At 43.8% G+C, this 21,464-nt stretch overlaps 1 protein-coding gene across 1 annotated transcript in view; it reads right to left on the reverse strand.

Annotated features, from left to right (window-relative positions):
* The window catches only part of ca10a (carbonic anhydrase Xa), a 240,203-nt gene that overhangs the window by 15,196 nt on the left and 203,543 nt on the right, over positions 1-21,464 (reverse strand). Inside the window, exon 5 of the mRNA XM_069721457.1 lies at positions 3,875-3,970. Coding sequence (XP_069577558.1) covers positions 3,875-3,970 — 96 coding nt within the window. The remainder of the gene's footprint in view (positions 1-3,874; positions 3,971-21,464) is intronic.

Raw genomic sequence — 21,464 nt, forward strand, 5'->3', positions numbered from 1 at the left:
TTCTAGCCGTGGGGATGCGCCCGTATTATTTGCAGAGGGAGTTCACGTCCGCCATTGTTATCGTTGTTTACATTCCTCCATCAGCTGACGTAGAGGCAGCAGTGGACACCATCCACTCCACTGTGTCCAAACTTCAGACTCAGCATCCCGGTGCATTTTTGTTAGTTACTGGAGACTTTGACCAGTCTGGATAAAGTACTGCCAACTTTGCACCAGTATGTTAACTGCCCCACACGGAACAATAAAACTCTGGACTTACTGTATGCTAATGTCATGGATGCATACAGTACTACTGCCCTTCCCCCCCTTGGTAGATCAGACCACAACCTGGTCCTGCTGACTCCCAGGTATGTTCCCCTGGTGCAGAGGCAGCCTGTGTCCACCAGGACTGTGAGGAGGTGGACACAGGAGGCTAAAGATGCCCTGCAGGACTGCTTTGAGTCCACGGACTGGAATGTGCTGTGTGGACCACATGGGGAGGACATCAACAGCATGACGGACTGTATCACAGAATACATCAAATTCTGTGAACACTCCACCGTACCATCCCAGACTGTAAAATGCTTCCCCAACAATAAGCCGTGGATCACCAGTGACCTGAAAGTTCTTCTTAATCAGAAGAAAGCAGCCTTCAGGTCTGGGGACAGGGAGGAGCTCAGGAGAGTGCAGCGCCACCTGAGGGAGAAGCTCAGGGAGTGCAAGGACTCCTACAGGAGGAAGCTGGAGGCCAAACTCCAACAGAACAACGTGAGGGAGGTGTGGACCGGTATGAAGGAGATTACTGGGTTCAAGGGGAGAGAGAGACAACCAGGGGGAACCTGGAGAGGAAGAACCAGGGGGAACCTGGAGAGGAACAATCAGGGGGAACCTGGAGAGGAACAACCAGGGGGAACCTGGAGAGGAACAACCAGGGGGCTCCCTGGAGGTGTCAAATGAACTAAACTGTTTCTTCAACAGGTTTAGTTCACCGCCCTCATCTGTCTCCTCCACACCTCACACCTCCAAAACACCTCTGCTGCCTCCCCCCTCTCCCCTCTGTGCCCCCTGGTGAACTGCATAGAGCCCTCAATCTCAAAGGGTTCTTCCTCCATCGACACCCCCACACCCCTAACCTCCCTCTCTGTGACCACTGGCCAGGTTAGGAGACAGCTGGAGAGAATCCACCAGCGCAAGGCTGCAGGACCTGACAGCATCAGCCCCATGGTCCTGAAGACCTGCGCCGTCCAGCTGGCTGAGGTCCTACAACACCTCTTCAACCTGAGCCTGAAGCAGGAGGAGGTCCCGGTGCTGTGGAAGACGTCCTGCCTGGTTCCTGTCCCCAAGAAGAAGACTCCATCTGGCCTCAACGACTACCGGCCGGTTGCCCTCACATCTCATGTGATGAAGGTTCTGGAGAGGCTGGTCTTGGCCCACCTCAGGCCGCTGGTGAAATCTTCTCTGGACCCTCTGCAATTTGCGTACCAGCCTCGTGTGGGAGTGGACGACGCCATCATCTACCTGCTGCAACGAGCTCAGTCTCACCTGGATGGAACCGGTGAATCTGTGAGAATCACTTTCTTTGATTTCTCCAGTGCATTTAACACCATCCAACCACTGCTGCTGAGTGAGAAGCTGCGGGTGGTGGGGGTGGATGCGTCCACCGTCTCCTGGATCACTGACTACCTGACAGGCAGACCACAGTTTGTCCGTCTGGGCAGTGTTCTGTCTGATACGGTGGTCAGTGGTATTGGAGCTCCTCAGGGAACTGTTCTGTCTCCCTTCCTGTTCACCTTCTACACAACTGACTTCCAGAACAACTCAGAGTCCTTCCATCTGCAGAAGTTCTCTGATGACTCTGCAGTGGTGGGATGTATAAGGGATGGACGGGAGGAGGAGTACAGGACAGTAGTGGAGGACTTTGTGGAGTGGGCTGGTAGAAATCACCTCCTCCTGAACGTGGCCAAGACCAGAGAGATGGTGGTCGACTTCAGGAGGAAGGCGACGGCTCCACAACCGCTGAGAGTTCTGGGAGAGGAGGTGGACATGGTTGAGGAGTACAAGTACCTGGTGTCTCCATGACAACAGACTGAACTGGAAGACCAACATCAACGCTGTCTACAAGAAGGGGATGAGTCGACTCTTTTTCTTGAGGAAACTTCGATCCTTCAATGTGTGCAGCGAGATGTTGGAGATGTTCTACCATCTGTTGTGGCCAGTGCATTGTACTTCGCTGTGGTCTGCTGGGGGAGCAGCATTGGAGCCGGTGACACCAACAGACTTAACAAACTGGTTTAGAAGGCCGGCTCCATCATCGGCTACAAACTAGATAGTCTGGAAAAGGTGGTGGAGAGGAGGACGCTGAACAAACTATTGTCCATCTTGGATAATCCTGTCCACCCTCTCAACCACCTGCTGCAGGGACAGCGGAGCACTTTCTCTAAAAGATTCCTCCAGCTCCGCTGTCACAAGGACAGATACAGGAGATCATTCCAGATACAGGAGATCATTCCAGATACAGGAGATCATTCCTGATACAGGAGATCATTCCAGATACAGGAGATCATTCCAGACACAGGAGATCACTTCTGATACAGGAGATCATTCCAGACACAGGAGATCACTACCATAAGACTTTACAATAACTCACCTCTGGCAAAATCCATCACAGTACAATAACACTGTTGACTGTGTTTCTTGGTTGCTTGTACATTATATGTATATTATATATATAGATATATACTGTACTGTATGTATATATATATATATATATATATGTTGACTGTGTTTATTGGTTTGTTGTATATAATATATATAGATATTTAATGTACTGTATATATACTGTATGTACTGTGCATTTTATATTTTATATTTATATTTTTTTTTTATTTTATTGCTTTTCTATTATATTATTCTATTCTATTATTATTTTATTCTATTGTTTCTATTATTGCTACTGTATGTATGCTGCTGTGGCGAAAAAATTTCCCCTCGGGGATTAATAAAGTATATACCTACCTACCTACCTACCTTAACACATCAAAATCCTTTACAGCAGACCTTCACAACATCATACAGAGAAACCCAACAATTCAACAATTCCCACATAAGCTACGAGGGAAAAACTCCTGTTGAAGGGAGAAAAACCTCCAACAGGGGGAAGACAAACTCTTTTTAGTTGGCAATATATTTAAAAAATGTACTTGAATTTAAACCCAGTGAGGGAAAATGAAAACTAAAAAGCTTTTTTCACACCATTGGAACTATCTTCCTCGACCGGTTGGGGCGAAGGGAGAGCAGAGAGAGAAAAGAACAGCATAGTGATCCAATGATCCGTGTAGCAGAGGTTCCCATCATACTTTGGCTCATGTAAACACGCCAGTGTAATGTTTCCATGGAGTCTGACAAGGCATCTCTGGCAGAGAACACCATCAACTGGATCCAAAGGGTTAATAATCTATCTATATCTCAGGATTTTTCAGAACCAGAGAGAGAATAAAATTAAGTAGAGAAACTCTGCTCTCTGTTAGCGGTCACGAGAGTGTGGCTTCACTCGAACGAGCAGTCGGTTCTCTTTAATTGTCCCCAACATGATGTGAAGTCCTGCTTCCATTGGGCACTACATCTTCCATCAGTGTTTTGTGTACTCTCGCTGTCTCTTAAAGCTTAAAAACTGATTAAACCAGGTGAGGTTCCCTGAGCTGTGACTGTAGCTGCTAACTATAATTCAGTATGAACGCAGGAAACGACGGTTCAATGCAGTGATCAGTATTCTGCTGTGTTTCCAAGCCTGAACCCTCACAGAGAGCAGAGCAGCTGGTCGTCCAGTCTCACTGTGAGATTCACTTTATGTGTCTGAATACAACCTACACTTATTAAACATATGTATGAGACTTACCTTCATGAATATGGACACGATGACCAGTCCGTTGGGGCTTTTAGCAGCTTCTGTGTAATTTGTGTACAGCTCGTGATTGTAGTGGATCAGCTGAACCTGGAACAGAGAGAGAAGACACGTCGAGATTTACGGGAAGAAAATAATCAGTCTGACATTTTCCAGATGACAACTTAAACATTATGAACTCGCCTGACCTCAGCAGTGAGTACAAAATAGAAACCTTGGATTTGAACACCCTTCAGGAGAATCGTATCGAGACTCTGTCATTCACCTAAATCCTTCCTCTGGGCTACATCATGTCAGATGATTTAGAAGAGAAAATCAATACAGGATCGTGGATTCACAGAGACAGTCGATGTGAAGGAAGGAGCCGACGTCCCAAACGTGTTCATACCCAACAGAAGTAATATAAAAGACATAAAGAGGTGAGGATTGTGCCGTCATTCAGAGCAGCTGAACCATCTCCCTGCCTGAGGTTAATGTTCCTCTGACATAGATGTTCGTCCACTCCAGATGTTCGCTGTTCCTGCCATTGAACGATGTTGGGATGTGGGCCGGCGTGGCTACTCCTGGAAGCGGATTTAAAACCTGTTCTGACAAAGAGCTCATAAAGAGACAGTTCAGAGTCCATATGAAATACGTACAGTACATCATGAATATGTATTTCATGAAGTATATTTTGGTGTGGATTTCTGTTTTTATTAGAATGTTCAGGTCGAGAAATGATTGAAGTTCTGCAGATGACAGCAGAGACGTGAAGCAACATGAACTGAGGTTGTTTCAGCTCGAGGCCACGCGGCTCGCTGGAATAAACCCAGTCTGTGGGGGATATTTGCATGTTGTCGCACCGACACTGAGCTGTGTGGTTGTTGTGTTGCAGTGTTGGTCTGTCAGTCACTCAGACTCCGGCCCTGTCAGGAGTCTGTCTGAAAGACGGACCACTCAGCAACCAGTGTTGACCGCCTTTGTCCCGCCCCTCTTTCATTGTGATTGGACGGCTCGTGACAGTGACGAGCACAGTGTTAATATTTTTCAACCGGAAAAAAACCTGAATAAACAATCAACACCTCATCAAGCAGCTGACATTCATTAAAACAATTTAAACATATTCTGCACTCAGGAAAAAACACTTCAAAGCACTCAGTAGGTCGCTGCAGCGGCGGCAGAGTGTCGGACGGTATCGGTGCATGCTGATTGGTTAAAATGAAACCGAGGTTTACGAACAGTAAAATGGAACGACTGCAAGCGGTTGTCCATAGAGGGAGGACAGACCATATTCACGGAGTGACACTGGGTCGGGTTGGCAGCAGGCCAGTAAAGACCAGGATATACATAGAACTAAAATGTTTGTGATCTTGTCTGAAGGCAAAAACATTCGAACACATTCAGAGAAATACCTGTTATAAATAAGTAAAAATTAAAACTTCTCACGAGTCACACAAACTAACGTCATCATTTTGTTTCTACATGTCACTCAAACCATGACACCAATATTTTTGTAGTTATAGGAGTGCCGCCCTGGCAGCACTTTCATCCCGATAGGTTCCTCCCTGCCTACTAAATGTATGGGAAGCATTTCCCATCTTTCTAAAGTCTACACTGTTAGTCAAAGTGACCACCAGGTGTCTGACTCTGCCCCTTTGTCCATCTCTCTGTCGGACTGTTTGGACCTGCTCCCTCTACACAACACGACTCCAAAATTCCCTTCATTGACCTTTGACACAGAAACGTCCACCGTGTCCCTGACGAGCTCTGCACACTACAACAACCTTCAAAGATGTGTTTGAACTGACATTATTCCTCCATGAAGAACCAGAAGCTGCACACAGGAGCAATAAAACTGGACCTGTTGAACCTGGCTCTGCTCTTTCTTCATGATAAAGTAAGATATATGCAAACACGAGGTCCTGGTAGATTATTTTATGATGTGAATGTTGCATTGGTCTTTGATAAAAAGTGATTTTCGAGAGCTGTAGAATTTGTACCAACGTCACTGCCTTGTTCGGGCGTCTGATTTTCAGCCTTTAAACACATGAATCCATCAGATTTAAAATCTTCATGAACTCCAGTGTGTCAGCTGGAGAAACTCACTACCACCACCAGCACAGCTTCCATCATTTTAACACGGGGATGGTTTTGTTCAGAACACTCCCTGACATGAGCTCCTCTCAGTGGTGATTGGATGATCTGGCTGAGGTGGACGCATACATTGAATAGACTCAAACTTTCTAGTGAAACCAGTCAGTCAGAGCAACAAGGAGCAGGAAAGGGTTCATTAAAATCATCATTTGAACTGGGTTTTTTTTGCCCAAGAACTTTGTAATTGGGGTTTATACTAATGATGATTATATTACAACATTATTGGGAGGCCTTGCAACTTCTGGTCACAAAAGTATAAAAAGTTATATATACCCAAAATAACTGATATTTCATGATATTAAGTCCAAACTTACAAACATGGAGACAATGTCTAAGGGAATTTATGTCTTTTCACATTTTTTTTACTCTGTTTCTGACCAAAACAACAAATGAAAACCAAAAACATTCTACAGAATTTGAAAAAATAAATAAAATAGAAACCTTCTAGTCCTTCTCTCAATAACCAAAAGCCAAACCTGATGCCTCTGATTTATTTCCCTCAGACAGCAGTACATCAGTGTTTTAATGGTCATATACACAACGAGCTGCTGTGAATATAAAGGTGGTAAAACACTTATTTCAAGCACAAAGGGGTCGTAATGATTTCCAGATCTTTCCCAAAGGCTCTGCGTCTTCCTCGTCTCCCCTCCATGAACTTCCTCATTGGTTCAGAGAACGTACTGTACGGGAGGATATGAATAAACAAACGTTGTTATGAAGCGCTCCACCGGGGGAGCGCAGAGCGACAGAACGTCTATAAACCCTATCAAGGCGAGAGAGGAAGTGATTAGAGCCCTGCATTGATCTGATTAGATTTTTAGGTGAGAGCGGCAGAGGCAGCCAAAAGAACTCATCCACACTCCCTCGGTGACAAATCGCACAGTTTGCTGCTGCTGGGTAATAAAAGGCCAACATGGGCTGTAATAAAGTGAGAAGGAAAGAAGAGGGAGGTACCGGACAAAAGAGGGTGAAAATACAGGTTGTAATTAGATACAGAGACGGTTGAAGAAAGAACAAAAGATAAGAGCTGCTGCAGTTTGGTCCGATGTGTGAGGCTGCAGCAGGACATCATTTATCACAGCGTCCCTCTGCTTCAACTGACTCGCAGCAGCAACACCTCGGCCTGGCCGGCAAGGACAAACTACTCCGACTCAGCCACGACACTGGTCCTGCTGGCTGATACACTCATGCAGGAAGCATCTGGTGTGATTCAGGAAGTTCATATCAGAGCCTCAGTTTAGCAGCATTTCATTGAGAATTGAGGAATAAATAAAAAGCTCAAACTGACTTTCCAGAAAACACAAAAGTGGAGCCACTAATTTAGCTCTTAAATTTAAATAAAATAAAACAATCCAGGATCAAAAGTCCAACTAAGTTCCAGACTCCAAAACAGAAACAGGCTGCAGATGCACACTGTTCTGACATCAGGATGTCTGCCGGGACGTGTTCAGGTCATCAACGCTGACAGTCCGCTTGGTCACGAACATTGGCCTGCAGTCACTCGGCAGATTGTAACTCCATCTTCTGGTTTTATTTATGAATGAGCTGCTTCATCTGTCCACTGAGTTCTGGTCAGTGAATTCTGGTTCTGTTGGGTTTCTTCTGGAAACCTGTGGAGGTGCGAGCTTACCTGTGAAGGAACTGGACATGAAACCTTGTTAAAACCTGACGATACTACGTCCCGCCCACCGATAGCTGTAACCTGACTGCACCACAGGCCTGTCAATCAAATAGACACGCCCCCAAAAACAGGTCTTCTTGAATCTTCTTTTCTAATGAATGAGGGATTATTTTCAGATGGACCTCCAGAAAACTAATAAGAAGGAGTGACTTTAGCTAACAACACCGAGATAACTGATGGACACATTTTATTCACTTTGGATTTGATGAGAGAAGTTGAATGGGAGTCTATGGAGCCGGAGGCTTTTTGGAGCCGACCTCTAGTGGCACTCGCTGGTATTGCAGCTCAAGACACTTCTGGATCAGAACCATTTTTCAGACCTGGAAGCTACGAACTCTTTTATATTTAGTCTGTAGTTTAAATGCACAAAACACACCTGTGATTAATTGACTCACGTGCCTCACTCTGCACTCAGATTGTCTGATGTTAAACAAGCTAAAGTGGATCAGATCCCTGCGATAACTTGAAACTGAACTTTGGGTTTTGATGATTCTGTTTCACATAAAGGTCAACATGCAGGAGATCTTCACTGGGACATCGCGAAATGGAAATGAATGTGAATCAACATCACATCAATTGTAGTGGAGCCATTACTGCAGCTAATAGATGGTTCTGGAAAAGCCATTACTCTGCTGAACTGCAGAAGAAGCGTCCCTTTGTGATGGTGGAGTTACAGAGTGTTACAGAGAGGTGCTTCTTCATCTGATCTGTAGAGAAGTAGAAAGGAGACCCTCCTGCTACAGGACATGTCCGGACTAATCACCATCCAAACCTGGTTAACGAGTGCAAACACCAGAACAAGACCAACAGATGAATACCGGGGAAAACATTTTAGTCTACAGTGTCTTAACCTGAGAGGGTTTGTGTGTGTGTGTGTGTGGGGGGGGGGGGGGGGCATGACAGCCTCTTTGTGCTATGAGTGCTGGCCCGGTCCTCTGGGACAGAGAAATATGAAGACAGCAAGTCGATAGCAGAGAAGAGGTGTGCAGCGTGAACGCTTTAGAAGCGCTGGGCTGGAAATGACTCCCTCCATCTCAGCCTCCCTCCATTCGTCCTCCCTCCATTCGTCCTCCCTCCATCTCAGCCTCCCTCCATTTGTCCTCCCTCCATTCATCCTCCCTCCATCTCAGCCTCCCTCCATTCGTCCTCCCTCCATTCGTCCTCCCTCCATTCGTCCTCCCTCCATCTCAGCCTCCCTCCATTTGTCCTCCCTCCATTCGTCCTCCCTCCATTTGTCCTCCCTCCATTCGTCCTCCCTCCATCTCAGCCTCCTTCCATTCGTCCTCCCTCCATTCGTCCTCCCTCCATTCATCCTCCCTCCATCTCAGCCTCCCTCCATTTGTCCTCCCTCCATTCGTCCTCCCTCCATTCATCCTCCCTCCATTCATCCGTCCTCCATCCCTCTCATTTGTCCTCCCTCCATTCGTCCTCCCTCCATTCGTCCTCCCTCCATTCATCCTCCCTCCATCTCAGCCTCCCTCCATTTGTCCTCCCTCCATTCGTCCTCCCTGCCACAGATTAACTCGAGCATGGATCCATAAACTAGCGAACGGACAGGACCTGCTGCCACACACACCAAGAACACTCTGATAATGCCTCTGCCGAGGAACCTCTTTGCTTTTCTGACATGACAGAAGCAGAAATCATGATGAGCTGTGCCAATACATCTATTACTGCTCTGGTAATTGAGCATAATCCCAGATTTAGTTAGTTTCCCTCAGTGATATTTCTGTGTTTTCTCCAGAACCAGCCATGCAACAATGTTCTGATGTGATTTTAATCCAAAATCTTCCACAGTTAATTCACTGTCGTGCAGATGTGGGCGAAATGTGTCGTTTAATACTGATTAATGATAATTAGAGGAAGAGCAAAATAAAAGCGCTCTCTGACTGGTAATCTGCTGCAGTGATATTAGCTCGATGGGATTTTCCACGTGTGAAGCGGACATACGCTGTGTTTCTGTGATGGATGGGGGTTTACAACGTTTGCAACAGCTGCCTGTAGCGAATCCTCCTGAAACACTTGACAAGATTTGAGTTAAATATAGTTGGATCTCCTCTTTAGCAACAAGCGGCGTCTCCTTCAGTTTGTCGGGGAGAACTGTTGAATTTATTAGGTATAATCCTAATTTAATCTGTTTAAACATATATTATTTTAATGGGGCCTTTGTAAATTGTTTGTCCACCATAATATTGTTTCATTAGATGGTCTAAATAATGAGTTTAAAAGGTCACAAAGGAAGCAGCAGCTCTGTGGATGTGATAAATGGACTTTATTAGGAAGCTGACTAAAGATTTAAAAGGGATTAAAAAACAGTCAAAGGGGCACATTAACCTGTCAGTGTGGTGGAAAAGGTTAATATGTTTAAGTCCTGTGAAGGAGGTGAAAACAAAAACAAGTTTAACGGGTTCAAAGATGGCGACCTGCTGAGGAGTTCATCGATGATCTACTTGTTGAGCCTTGTGAAGAGATGATGCTTGTGATTGATTAGTCATGCCTGCAAAGGCAAGATCCAACCATCAGTGATGTCATCATCCATCAGTGATGTCATCATCCATCAGTGATGTCATCAACCATCAGTGATGTCATCGTTGGTTTGTGAACGTTATGAATCCTCCAGTTCAGATTCTGTCCGTCACCATCTTTGCTAGTTCGGAGCGGTTTGGAGCAGGAAGTGACCATATTTGGACGAGCTGGGGGAGGAGCCAGAGGTGGATCTGACCGATCTGATCGGAAACCTGACGATACTACGTCCCGCCCACCGATAGCTGTAACCTGACTGCACCGCAGGCCTGTCAATCAAACAGACACGCCCCCAAAAACAGGTCTTCTTGAATCTTCTTTTCTAATGAATGAGGGATTATTTTCAGATGGACCTCCAGAAAACTAATAAGAAGGAGTGACTTTAGCTAACAACACCGAGATAACTGATGGACACATTTTATTCACTTTGGATTTGATGAGAGAAGTTGAATGGGAGTCTATGGAGCCGGAGGCTTTTTGGAGCCGGCCTCTAGTGGCACTCGCTGGTATTGCAGCTGAAGACACTTCTGGATCAGAACCATTTTTCAGACCTGAAGCTACGAACTCTTTTATATCTAGTTTATCAAGTTTATCTCAGTAGGACACACATACAGGGTGTGAGGTTGTTAATATGTGTTTGTGTGTTCATTTCTTAAGTAACTGTCAATGATACGGAACAAGGAATATAACAGATAGAAGAGACAAATGGCTTCTCATGTTTTACATGATATTTGTGCTTGTTTCCAACATTTAAGTTTGATTATTTAAATTTAGATGTTAATTTAAATGTTAGAGAAAAATGTAAGAAATGACAAACGTTGGATTGGAAAGTCGAACTTTAAATGGAAATAAAATGCACGTCATTGTTGGTATATTTTATTTTGAAAGAACTTTTAAACCAACTACACGTTGGTAGAATAATATATTCTCAGAGAGAAAGCTTCATAGTATGTCTGATGATATCTTTTCACATTTCAGCATTTTCCAGGCAGCATCCTCTGACAATGAAAGAATAGAAAGTATAACAGAAGTATGGTGGGTTATAATAGAGTTTTTACTCCCCTACTATTGAAAGTTGAGACCTTTGTGTGTCTGATTCATAAAAAGTTTTTCTTTGATGCTCTGTACTCAGACTATTTCCTCTACTTTTACAACCCTCTCTCTTGTTCTACGGCCTTCAGCCTCAATGACCACATTGATGATACTAAACAGGAGCAGCAGGGGGTAACGCCACAGATCAGCTGTTAGAAATCACTTTTGAAAAATACAGTAACTCCTGTACGATATGACAAGGCAATGGTGAAGTTATGGTTAGGTTTAGGCACAAAAACAACTGAGGAACAACAAAATAAGTTGTCGTCATGACAAATAGTAGGATGGGTGATCGTTTTAACTTCCAGACTGAAATGTATCAACCACAAGGGATGAACCCTAAAGACGTTGGTCGTTTCCTGAACCTTCTTCATGTCACGCCATCAGCATGTCAAAGATGTTTCAACATATCCTATGAAATGTCCGAACAACTAAAGTCACAAACTTTCAGTGCAGAAATTCCTGGTTCTCGATGTATCCCGGAGATTTACCCTCTCACTCTTTTCCTGGTGCTGTCAGCTGCTTGTTTTAGTTCTGCTCTACTGGATGGATAACACAATCCAACTGGTGCAGACATTAATGATCCCCACAGGAACAATTCTACTGCTCCTTTGAGTTTTTCATCTCTCACCATCAAGTCCAAATGTAAACATGTCCAAAGATTCCCACATGAGGGACAGTGGGGAGGAAAAACTCCCTTTTAGAAGAAACTTTGGGAAATCCCAGGTTTCTTCCTGTTAGACAGAAGCAGACAGAAGCAGACTCAGAGGCCTCAAGTGAGAGAAAAGCAGAGAGAGAAAAGAGCAGCATAGAAATACAACAAATAATAAACAGTGGGCAGGTTGGTGGGTCCGCCAACCAAAGGTCAGAAACATGCAGCTCCAGAGACACAGATACCTGCAGAAATCTGTAGATATACTTTAAACGATTTACTTGTTCAAAAATGTAATTTTCTTGCAACAATTTGAACTATTTATTTTTCTAAAACAGCTGAAATCTGACACAAATCTGATTCTATTGTCTAATAGTATTTTACAGACCCACAATTACAAGGCCCACGGGATAGACATTGCTAATGAGCTACTGGTTCATGCTACATACTTGTTGCCATCAAAATAAACATTTAATAAGAAAACAAGTAAATACAAATCCAATCTCGAACATAAACTATTACCAAAGATGGAACTTCATCAAATTGATAACATGAATCTGATGTTTCGTTGTGTAAAAGTTGTAAAACGTCACAGTGTCCTTGAATGCAAACTCAGCAAATGTTTCCAACTGAGTGCCTGTGTGACCTCACTTCAATACAACATTGACAGAAAAATAAAAGATGAATTCTTCCCTGTGATGGATCACCTGCGTTTCAAGTCTCCGCAGTGAACTGAAATGAACACAAAGAAGCGGCTGCCTGGAAGGAAGGAAATCCATCAGGAAACTATAGGCCCACTTCACACAGCGCTGAGGAGATATGAGGGACTTAATGGGCTAAAACATCCGGCGGAATGCACCTTTATTGCCACGTTCTCATTTGATTTCCCGTGATGCATTACATGTTCATCACACAGGCATCGTGTTTGTTTTGATATAAATAAAAGCGTAATTTTCCAGGATCAGTTTTGACCTGTTATTATAACCTGAAGACATGTGTTCTTTCTTTGATTTTTTAATTTTTTTTAATTTTTTTTATATCAGATTGTAATAAGACGGCTGAGTAATGTCTAAGTTTGTAAAAACACGAGCCAGCCTTGTGGAGAAATCCTATTTAGATTTTTTTTTCGCACTTATTAAAAGAGAAAGGTGTTTCATTTTCAGATTAGACTGTGAATCAGCTCCGACACACACACACACACACACACACACACACACACACACACACACACACACACACACACACACACACACACACACACACACACACACACACACACACACACACGATTGTTCAGCTATCTTTGTGAGGACATTCATAGTCACAATGCGCTTCCTAAGCCTCTTACGCAAACCTTAACCATCACAACTATGTACCCAAACACAACCTGAAGATCACTCTGACATTAAAGACATTATGGGATATGCCATCCCAAACACCTGTGCTGTGATGTACCTCAGCAACAATGAGGGGGCAGCACAAAGTATACATACACAGATGACAGAAATCTTGCTCTTAGCCAGCAGAGAAAAGCTATAAGAAGAAAATGGTGTGAAGTGGATCCTGCGGGGAGAGATCAATGGTTTGAGATCGTCTGATTCGTGGAAAAGCAGGAGAGACGTACACACTGAGAAGTAACAGAAATGTTGTTGACAGGAAAGACGGTGGATAATTTACAGAAACGATGATGTCGAACAAGAAACTCTTTCCACCCTGAATGTTGAAACTGTAAAATACAACCCAGCTCCTGATTTCAAAGGTCATTTCTGTTGAAACAGATGTAGTTGTGTTGAAGTGGATTTTTTTTTGTAATAACATCAGTGTCACTGACTCATTGTTATCAGGATGATATTTACTCTCAGATTTACTCTTTTGATAGAAATAACAATTATTATTATTATTATGAGAAGTTATTTTAAGCTGATCTGCTGATGAGAAAAAAACAGCTTATTGCATTTAAAACAATTCTGCTGATTGTCTGTGATTCATGAAGCCCAATGTTGTCACACTTATGGAGCTGTTACTGAATTTACTGTGAATGTCTGAGACTTAACAGGTTAACTTGAGTAAATGGATGAGAGAATGTGAAACCACACATACACACGTTAACAACCTCACACTCTGTATGTATGTCCTACTGGGATAAACTTGATGCACACAGCAAGTGTTGCACCCACAGACTGGATATAAAAGTGTTTATAGGTTCCAAGTCTGTAAAATGGTTCCGATCCAGAAGTGTCTTCAGCTGCAATACCAGCGAATGCCACTAGAGGTCGGCTCCAAAAAGCCTCCGGCTCCATAGACTCCCATTCAACTTCTCTCATCAAATCCAAAGTGAATAAAATGTGTCCATCAGTTATCTCGGTGTTGTTAGCTAAAGTCACTCCTTCTTATTAGTTTTCTGGAGGTCCATCTGAAAATAATCCCTCATTCATTAGAAAAGAAGATTCAAGAAGACCTGTTTTTGGGGGCGTGTCTGTTTGATTGACAGGCCTGTGGTGCAGTCAGGTTACAGCTATCGGTGGGCGGGACGTAGTATCGTCAGGTTTCCGATCAGATCGGTCAGATCCACCTCTGGCTCCTCCCCCAGCTCGTCCAAATATGGTCACTTCCTGCTCCAAACCGCTCCGAACTAGCAAGATGGTGACGGACAGAATCTGAACTGGAGGATTCATAACGTTCACAAACCAACGATGACATCACTGATGGTTGATGGTTGGTGTCAACATGTCTGACCAATACAGATATTTGAACAGTGTTATTTTGTATCAATATTGATACAGTACAGATCTGAAAACCCACTAAAATCAAATAATAGTAATATATTGTTCCTAACTAATGACCATAACTGATAGCACTGAGATCCATCCAGCTGCTGGTTCTGAGAGAAACAACAACCTTCCAGTAAAATAACAACATTGATGTCATTGCTTATCCTCTTCGATGACGTGTGTTAAAGCAGTGGAAGACATCTACGTTGATCTTAGTCCCACACAAGTGGATCATCTGGTAGAAAACACTGCAGTATCTCTGCTACAACTCTAGATGATGTCGCCCCTCTGAAGAAGAGAGTCATGAACCAGAGGAAGTTGTCTCCATGGTACAACTCAGAACTACGCTCTGCTAGGCAGCGACTAGAAAGATGGAAAGGAAATGGAGTTCCACTAATTTAGGAGAATTTCACCTGTCTGGAAGGAGAGTCTAATATTATGTAAGAAAGCTCTTCGTAAGGCCAGGACTTTATATTATTCATCATTAATAGAGGACAACAAGAACAACCCCAGGTTTCTTTTCATCACTGTAGCAGGCTGACAAAGAGTCCCAGTTCTGTTGAGTCCTCTATTCCTTCAGCTCTCAGCAGTAATAACTTCATTAACTTCTTTACTAATAAAATTCTTACTATCAGGGAGAGAATCGGGCCGACCCTTCCTGACACCATCACTGATGTGATGTTAAGCACAGCAGCCCTGAAAGCAACTGTAGGACCAGATGTATACTTGGAACATTTCTCTCCTGTTGAGCTCTCTGAGTTAACTAGAGTTATTTCTTCATCTGGATCCTCTAGCTGTCTGTTAGATCTCATCCCAACTAAACTTTTTAAGGAAGTCTTCCCTTTAATTAATACTTCCATATTAGATCAGATCAACCTATCTATTGTAACCAGCTATGTACCGCAGGCTTTTAAAGTGGCTGTAATTAAACCTTTACTTAAAAAGCCAACTCTTGATCAGCTGTTTTAGGAAACTACAGACCAATTTACAACCTGATGTTTATTTCTAAAATCCTTGAAAAAGTTATTTCAAATCAACTTTGTGATCATTTACAAAGGAATGATCTGTTTGAAGATTTTCAGTCTTTAGAGTTCATCATAGCACAGAAACAGCTCTGGTGAAAGTTACTAACGACCTTTTATTAGCCTCAGATAATGGACTTGTCTCTCCACTTGTTCTTCTGGACCTCAGTGCTGCTTTTAATACGATTGATCATACGATCTTATTACAGAGATTAGAAGATGTTACGAGGATTAAAGGAACTGCATTAGATTGGTTCAAATCCTACTTATCAGATAGATTCCAGTTTGTCCATGTCAACAATGAGTCTTCCAGACAAACAAGAGTTAGTTATGGAGATCCACAAGGCTCAGTGTTAGGCCCAATACTTTTTACTTTGTACATGCTTCCATTAGGAGATGTCATCAGGAAGCACTGCATCAACTTCCATTGTTATGCAGATGACACTCAGCTATATCTTTCTATAAAACCAGATGAAACTAATCAGTTAGTAAAACTTGAAGCCTGTCTAAAAGACATAAAGGCCTGGATGACCAAAAACTTCCTGCTTCTAAATTCAGACAAAACAGAAGTTCTTGTACTTGGTCCGAAACACCTCAGATACTCTTTCTGTAATCATTTAGTTACTCTAGATGACGTTGTCTTGGCCTCCAGCAAAACTGAGAGGAACCTTGGAGTCATCTTTGATGAGGATTTGTCCTTTAGACACCATATAAAGCAAATCTCCAGAACTGCCTTCTTTCATCTACGTAATATTAATAAAATCAGGAAAATCCTTCCTCAGCGTGACGCAGAAAAACTCATTCCTGCGTTTGTTACTTCTAGACTAGATTATTGTAATTCCTTGTTGTTAGGATGTCCGAATTATTCATTAAAACCCTGCAGCTGATCCAAAATGCTGCAGCAAGAGTACTGACGGGATTTAACAAGAGAGATCATATTTCTCCAGTTTTAGCTTCTCTTCACTGGCTTCCTGTGAAATCAAGACTGGAATTTAAAATTCTCTTGATGACTTACAAAGCTCTACATGACCAGGCTCCATCATATCTTAGAGATCTTATAGAACCATATAATCCTAGCAGAGCACTTCTCTCTCAGTACGCTGGTCTACTTGTGGTTCCCAGAGTTTCCAGAAGTAGAATGGGAGGCGGAGCTTCAGTTTTCAGGCTCCTCCCCTGTGGAACCAGCTCCCAGTTTGTGTTGGAGAGGCAGAAACCCTCTCTAGCTTTAAGATTAGACTCAAAACGTTCCTTCTTGATAAAGCCTATAGTTAGGGCTGGCTCAGGTAGACCTGAACCAATCCTTAGTTATGCTGTTGTAGGCCGAGGCTGCTGGAGGACCTCGTTACATGCTGAGCTTCTTTTCTTTCCTCCTACTATTTAACTGACTCATACCTCACCATCTTCTTCTCTCCCATAGTTTCTTATTATTATCTGTTGTCTCCATTCAGTTCCTTCACTCGTGTAGTTTCTGTTCTTTCTTTTCCAGATGTTCCGTCATGGAGCTGCATGTCTCTGCTCTGTGATTGTCGTCTCCACCAACAGTTCTTCTCTTATATCTCTATGCTGTCCTTTTCTCTCTCTGCTCTCCTCTCACCCCAACTGGTCGAGGTAGATGGCCGCCCACCTCTGATCCTGGTTCTGTTAACAGATGCTCCGCCCACCTCTGATCCTGGTTCTGTTAACAGATGCTCCGCCCACCTCTGAGCCTGGTTCTGTTAACAGATGCCCCGCCCACCTCTGATCCTGGTTATGTTAACAGAGGCTCCGCCCACCTCTGAGCCTGGTTCTGTTAACAGATGCCCCGCCCACCTCTGATCCTGGTTCTGTTAACAGATGCTCCGCCCACCTCTGAGCCTGGTTCTGTTAACAGATGCCCCGCCCACCTCTGATCCTGGTTATGTTAACAGAGGCTCCGCCCACCTCTGAGCCTGGTTCTGTTAACAGATGCCCCGCCTACCTTTGATCATGGTTCTGTTAACAGATGCTCCGCCCACCTCTGATCCTGGTTCTGTTAACAGATGCTCCGCCCACCTCTGATCCTGGTTCTGTTAACAGATGCTCCGCCCACCTCTGAGCCTGGTTCTGTTAACAGATGCCCCGCCCACCTCTGATCCTGGTTATGTTAACAGAGGCTCCGCCCACCTCTGAGCCTGGTTCTGTTAACAGATGCCCCGCCCACCTCTGATCCTGGTTCTGTTAACAGATGCTCCGCCCACCTCTGAGCCTGGTTCTGTTAACAGATGTCCCGCCCACCTCTGATCCTGGTTATGTTAACAGAGGCTCCTCCCACCTCTGAGCCTGGTTCTGTTAACAGATGCCCCGCCCACCTCTGATCATGGTTCTGTTAACAGATGCTCCGCCCACCTCTGAGCCTGGTTCTGTTAACAGATGCCCCGCCCACCTCTGATCCTGGTTCTGTTAACAGATGCTCCGCCCACCTCTGATCCTGGTTCTGTTGGAGGTTTCTTCCTGTTAAAGGGAGTTTTTCTTCCCTCTGTTGGAGGTTTTTCTCCCTTAAAGAGGAGTTTTTTTTTCCCTCCTAGCTTATGTGGGAATTGTTGAATTGTTGAATCGTTGAATTGTTGAATTGTTGAATTGTTGAATTGTTGGGTTTCTCTGTATAATATTGTAAAGTCTTGCTGTAAGGACTTTAATGTGTTAAGTGCCATGAAATAACCTGTGTTGTGATTTGGCGCTTTATAAATAAAGTTGAATTGAATTGAATTGAATTGAATTGAATTGAATTGAATTGAATTGAATTGGACAGTGAGATGATACACATCAACAGCATAAAACACCCGCTTGTAAGCAAATTGTTTATGTGACCGTGTCTCTGTTGAAGGTTTACAGCCAGCCTCTTTATAATCCTCCATGTTGTCATGAGAGCGTCCCAGTGTGAAGAAGGGCTTGATACGCTCATCAGCATGAATATACCCACGTGAGCCACTGATAATACATCCTATGAATACAAATGCACGTGCAGATTGTATAAGGTAGTGAACAACATCATTAAAGTCCCAACAAAGTCTGCAGTATTTGAATATTTTCATATCTGAAGTTCATCACGTGCATACACACACACACACGCGCACACACACACACACACACACACACACACACACACACACACACACACACACACACACACACACACACACACACACACACACACACACACACACACACACTCATGAGCCATCACTCACCCTCCTCCTCCCACAGGCTGCTGTTTTAAAGGATACTCTGCTTTAAAAAGTTTGAATATTGCTTTCTTTGTTCACGTTTCAAGGACGAGCTGCCACCACTCAATCTGCAGCCGGGAGCTGGCGAGAGAGGATTTTTCTGCATTTTGGATTATGAAACATCTTATCGGACCTTGAAGTCACGGCTTCAGCTCGGAGAGCAGCGGGGGCTGTGGGTTGCTGGGAGGGGGTGGACGATGGTGAAGATGTTTGCTTGTTGTCATTTCACTCAGAAACAGTTGTTTATCTGAGGAGAACATGGCAACAGGACACAGGATGTAAAAAGGTCCGTTCACAACCTCCTGGCCTGGTTTTCTCTGCAGTTTGTCAGCTACAGCATACAACTATCAATTTGCCGCCAGTTATTCTGATAAACAAATTTTATGCTTCATTGTATTCTGTATATATTTATACTGCACTTACAAAAAGAAAAGAAGTCCGTGGCTGCCTGGCAAAACATCTGACGGGAAGAAACTCAGCAGGTGAAGTCCGCAGACTTCAGTGAGTGCAGAACGTTTGCATCCAAGTCTTAAAAATAATTATTATCTTTCAAATTACTTGAGTTTGTACGATTACTTGTGTATTAAAATCCATCCGGCGACACTCGCCAGTTGATTTAAAATCAGGTGTCTTGTAAAGTTGCACGGAGCTCATGACAGTCGCCCTGATGTGCACCATTTATCTCTACAACAGAGGTGGAGAGAGCAAAGTTAACAACCCCACAATAGTCACATTAAGGGAAATATGCTATGTTAAATTAAACCAGAATTATCCTCCAATAGATAATTGGAGATGAAGTTTTAGCTGAATTTCAGGAGCAGGACCACGCCTCAACCACTCCCCCACTTCCGGCCACACTCCTAGAAATGTCCACCCACTCTAAACCTTGGCCCGTTCGTGTTTTCTGCATCCCTCCCTCCCTTCCTCTTGTTAAACCGTTCCACTTATGGTTATCATGTTTCATAGCCTTTATCCTTCCGTCCCACGTGGAGATCTCGGGGATCTGCGAGGCCCGGGAGCCGCAGTGGATCCTCGACTAAGCCTTCCCCCAAACCGCGAAACTCTCCCCCCGGCTTAATCTCCCCCAATCAATGAAGGTTCGCCCCCGGCCGAGGCGGGGTCCTAGCTAATGAATGTACTCTTGTTTTATCCTTCAAAATGTAGCTATTTGATGCAGAAAATAAGTTTTATAGAAATGTCATTATAGTTCATGTAACCTGAGAGTTAACACCCAGGTGAGGATGAGTAAGTGCTCACAGCTGCTCACGTTTTCACATCCTCTTCCTTTTCTGGACATTTAAAACTGTAACAACTTGGTGGAAGCTCTACACACGACATACTTTCCACAATAAAGGACACATGACTATTATTTTGAAAGCAGCTCTGTCCCACATACAGTATCAAGTAGAAACGACTGTTGTCAACATAACCTTTCCCCCTTGTTTTTTTCCCGCCTTAGGGATGTTGTGTGCAACAAGGAAACAGAGTGACATCACATTTCAGATATCAGCTGCAAATCTCTGCAAAGCTTCTCGGCTGCAGCTCTGAACAACTGCTCCAACACAAGGTTCAGCCTCAAAGGGAGAATCAGAGAGTGAAGGCGGGAGCCTTTATGAAGGCCTTTATGAAGGCTCAGGGGAGCCTTCATAAACTCCCTCAGTGTGTGTGTGTGTGTGTGTGTGTGTGTGTGTGTGTGTGTGTGTGTGTGTGTGTGTGTGTGTGTGTGTGTGTGTGTGTGTGTGTGTGTGTGTGTGTTATCAGGCTTGGGTTCCAGCTCTCTCTACCTCCGAAAGACGCAGTAAACACTTGTTTTATTATGATTTGAATATCAGCTCTCACACTCTGAGGGAGGATAAATGATTATCATTAATTATAATAAATTTGCCTGTCAAGACTGCAATTATTTTGCTGCCATACAAATTGATTATTCATATAATGGCGGTGGAATGCAGCGGCGCGAGTGACTCATGATTTTGTTGAACAATCAAAGCCCGGGAAGCTAATTGTTTCACTCGTCAAAAATGTTAAATGCCAGAGCGCAGACGTGCACGTGTGTGTACGTGTGTGTGTGTGTGTGTGTGTGTGTGTGTGTGTGTGTGTGTGTGTGTGTGTGTGTGTGTGTGTGTGTGTGTGTGTGTGTGTGTGTGTGTGTGTGTGTGTTCAGAGTTAAATGCTTAACTGTCATCTCCAAGACAAGTTTGTTCTCTCTGAAAGCACTGGTGCAAATTGCTGCTGACACATGAAGGCTCATTTAGAGCGTCACACGGTTCTCTGCAGATTCGGACCCCAGGTGTGTAAAAACCTTTTTAAAATCCACATAATAATGCTGAAATTCAAGGGTCATTTTTTCATCAAAAACTTCTAACATTTGCTCGAATAAATTCTGCTTTCAGACAAGATGGGATTCCCTCAATATTTCATGTGCTGCTCCCACATACACCCCAGTAATAATAATCATATTTACTCAT

Source organism: Brachyistius frenatus, unplaced genomic scaffold (genome assembly GCF_029030835.1).
Source record: "Brachyistius frenatus isolate BFR_SWC_R1_liver_20210118 unplaced genomic scaffold, ASM2903083v1 Contig_264, whole genome shotgun sequence".
In the NCBI taxonomy this organism is placed as follows: domain Eukaryota; kingdom Metazoa; phylum Chordata; class Actinopteri; family Embiotocidae; genus Brachyistius; species Brachyistius frenatus.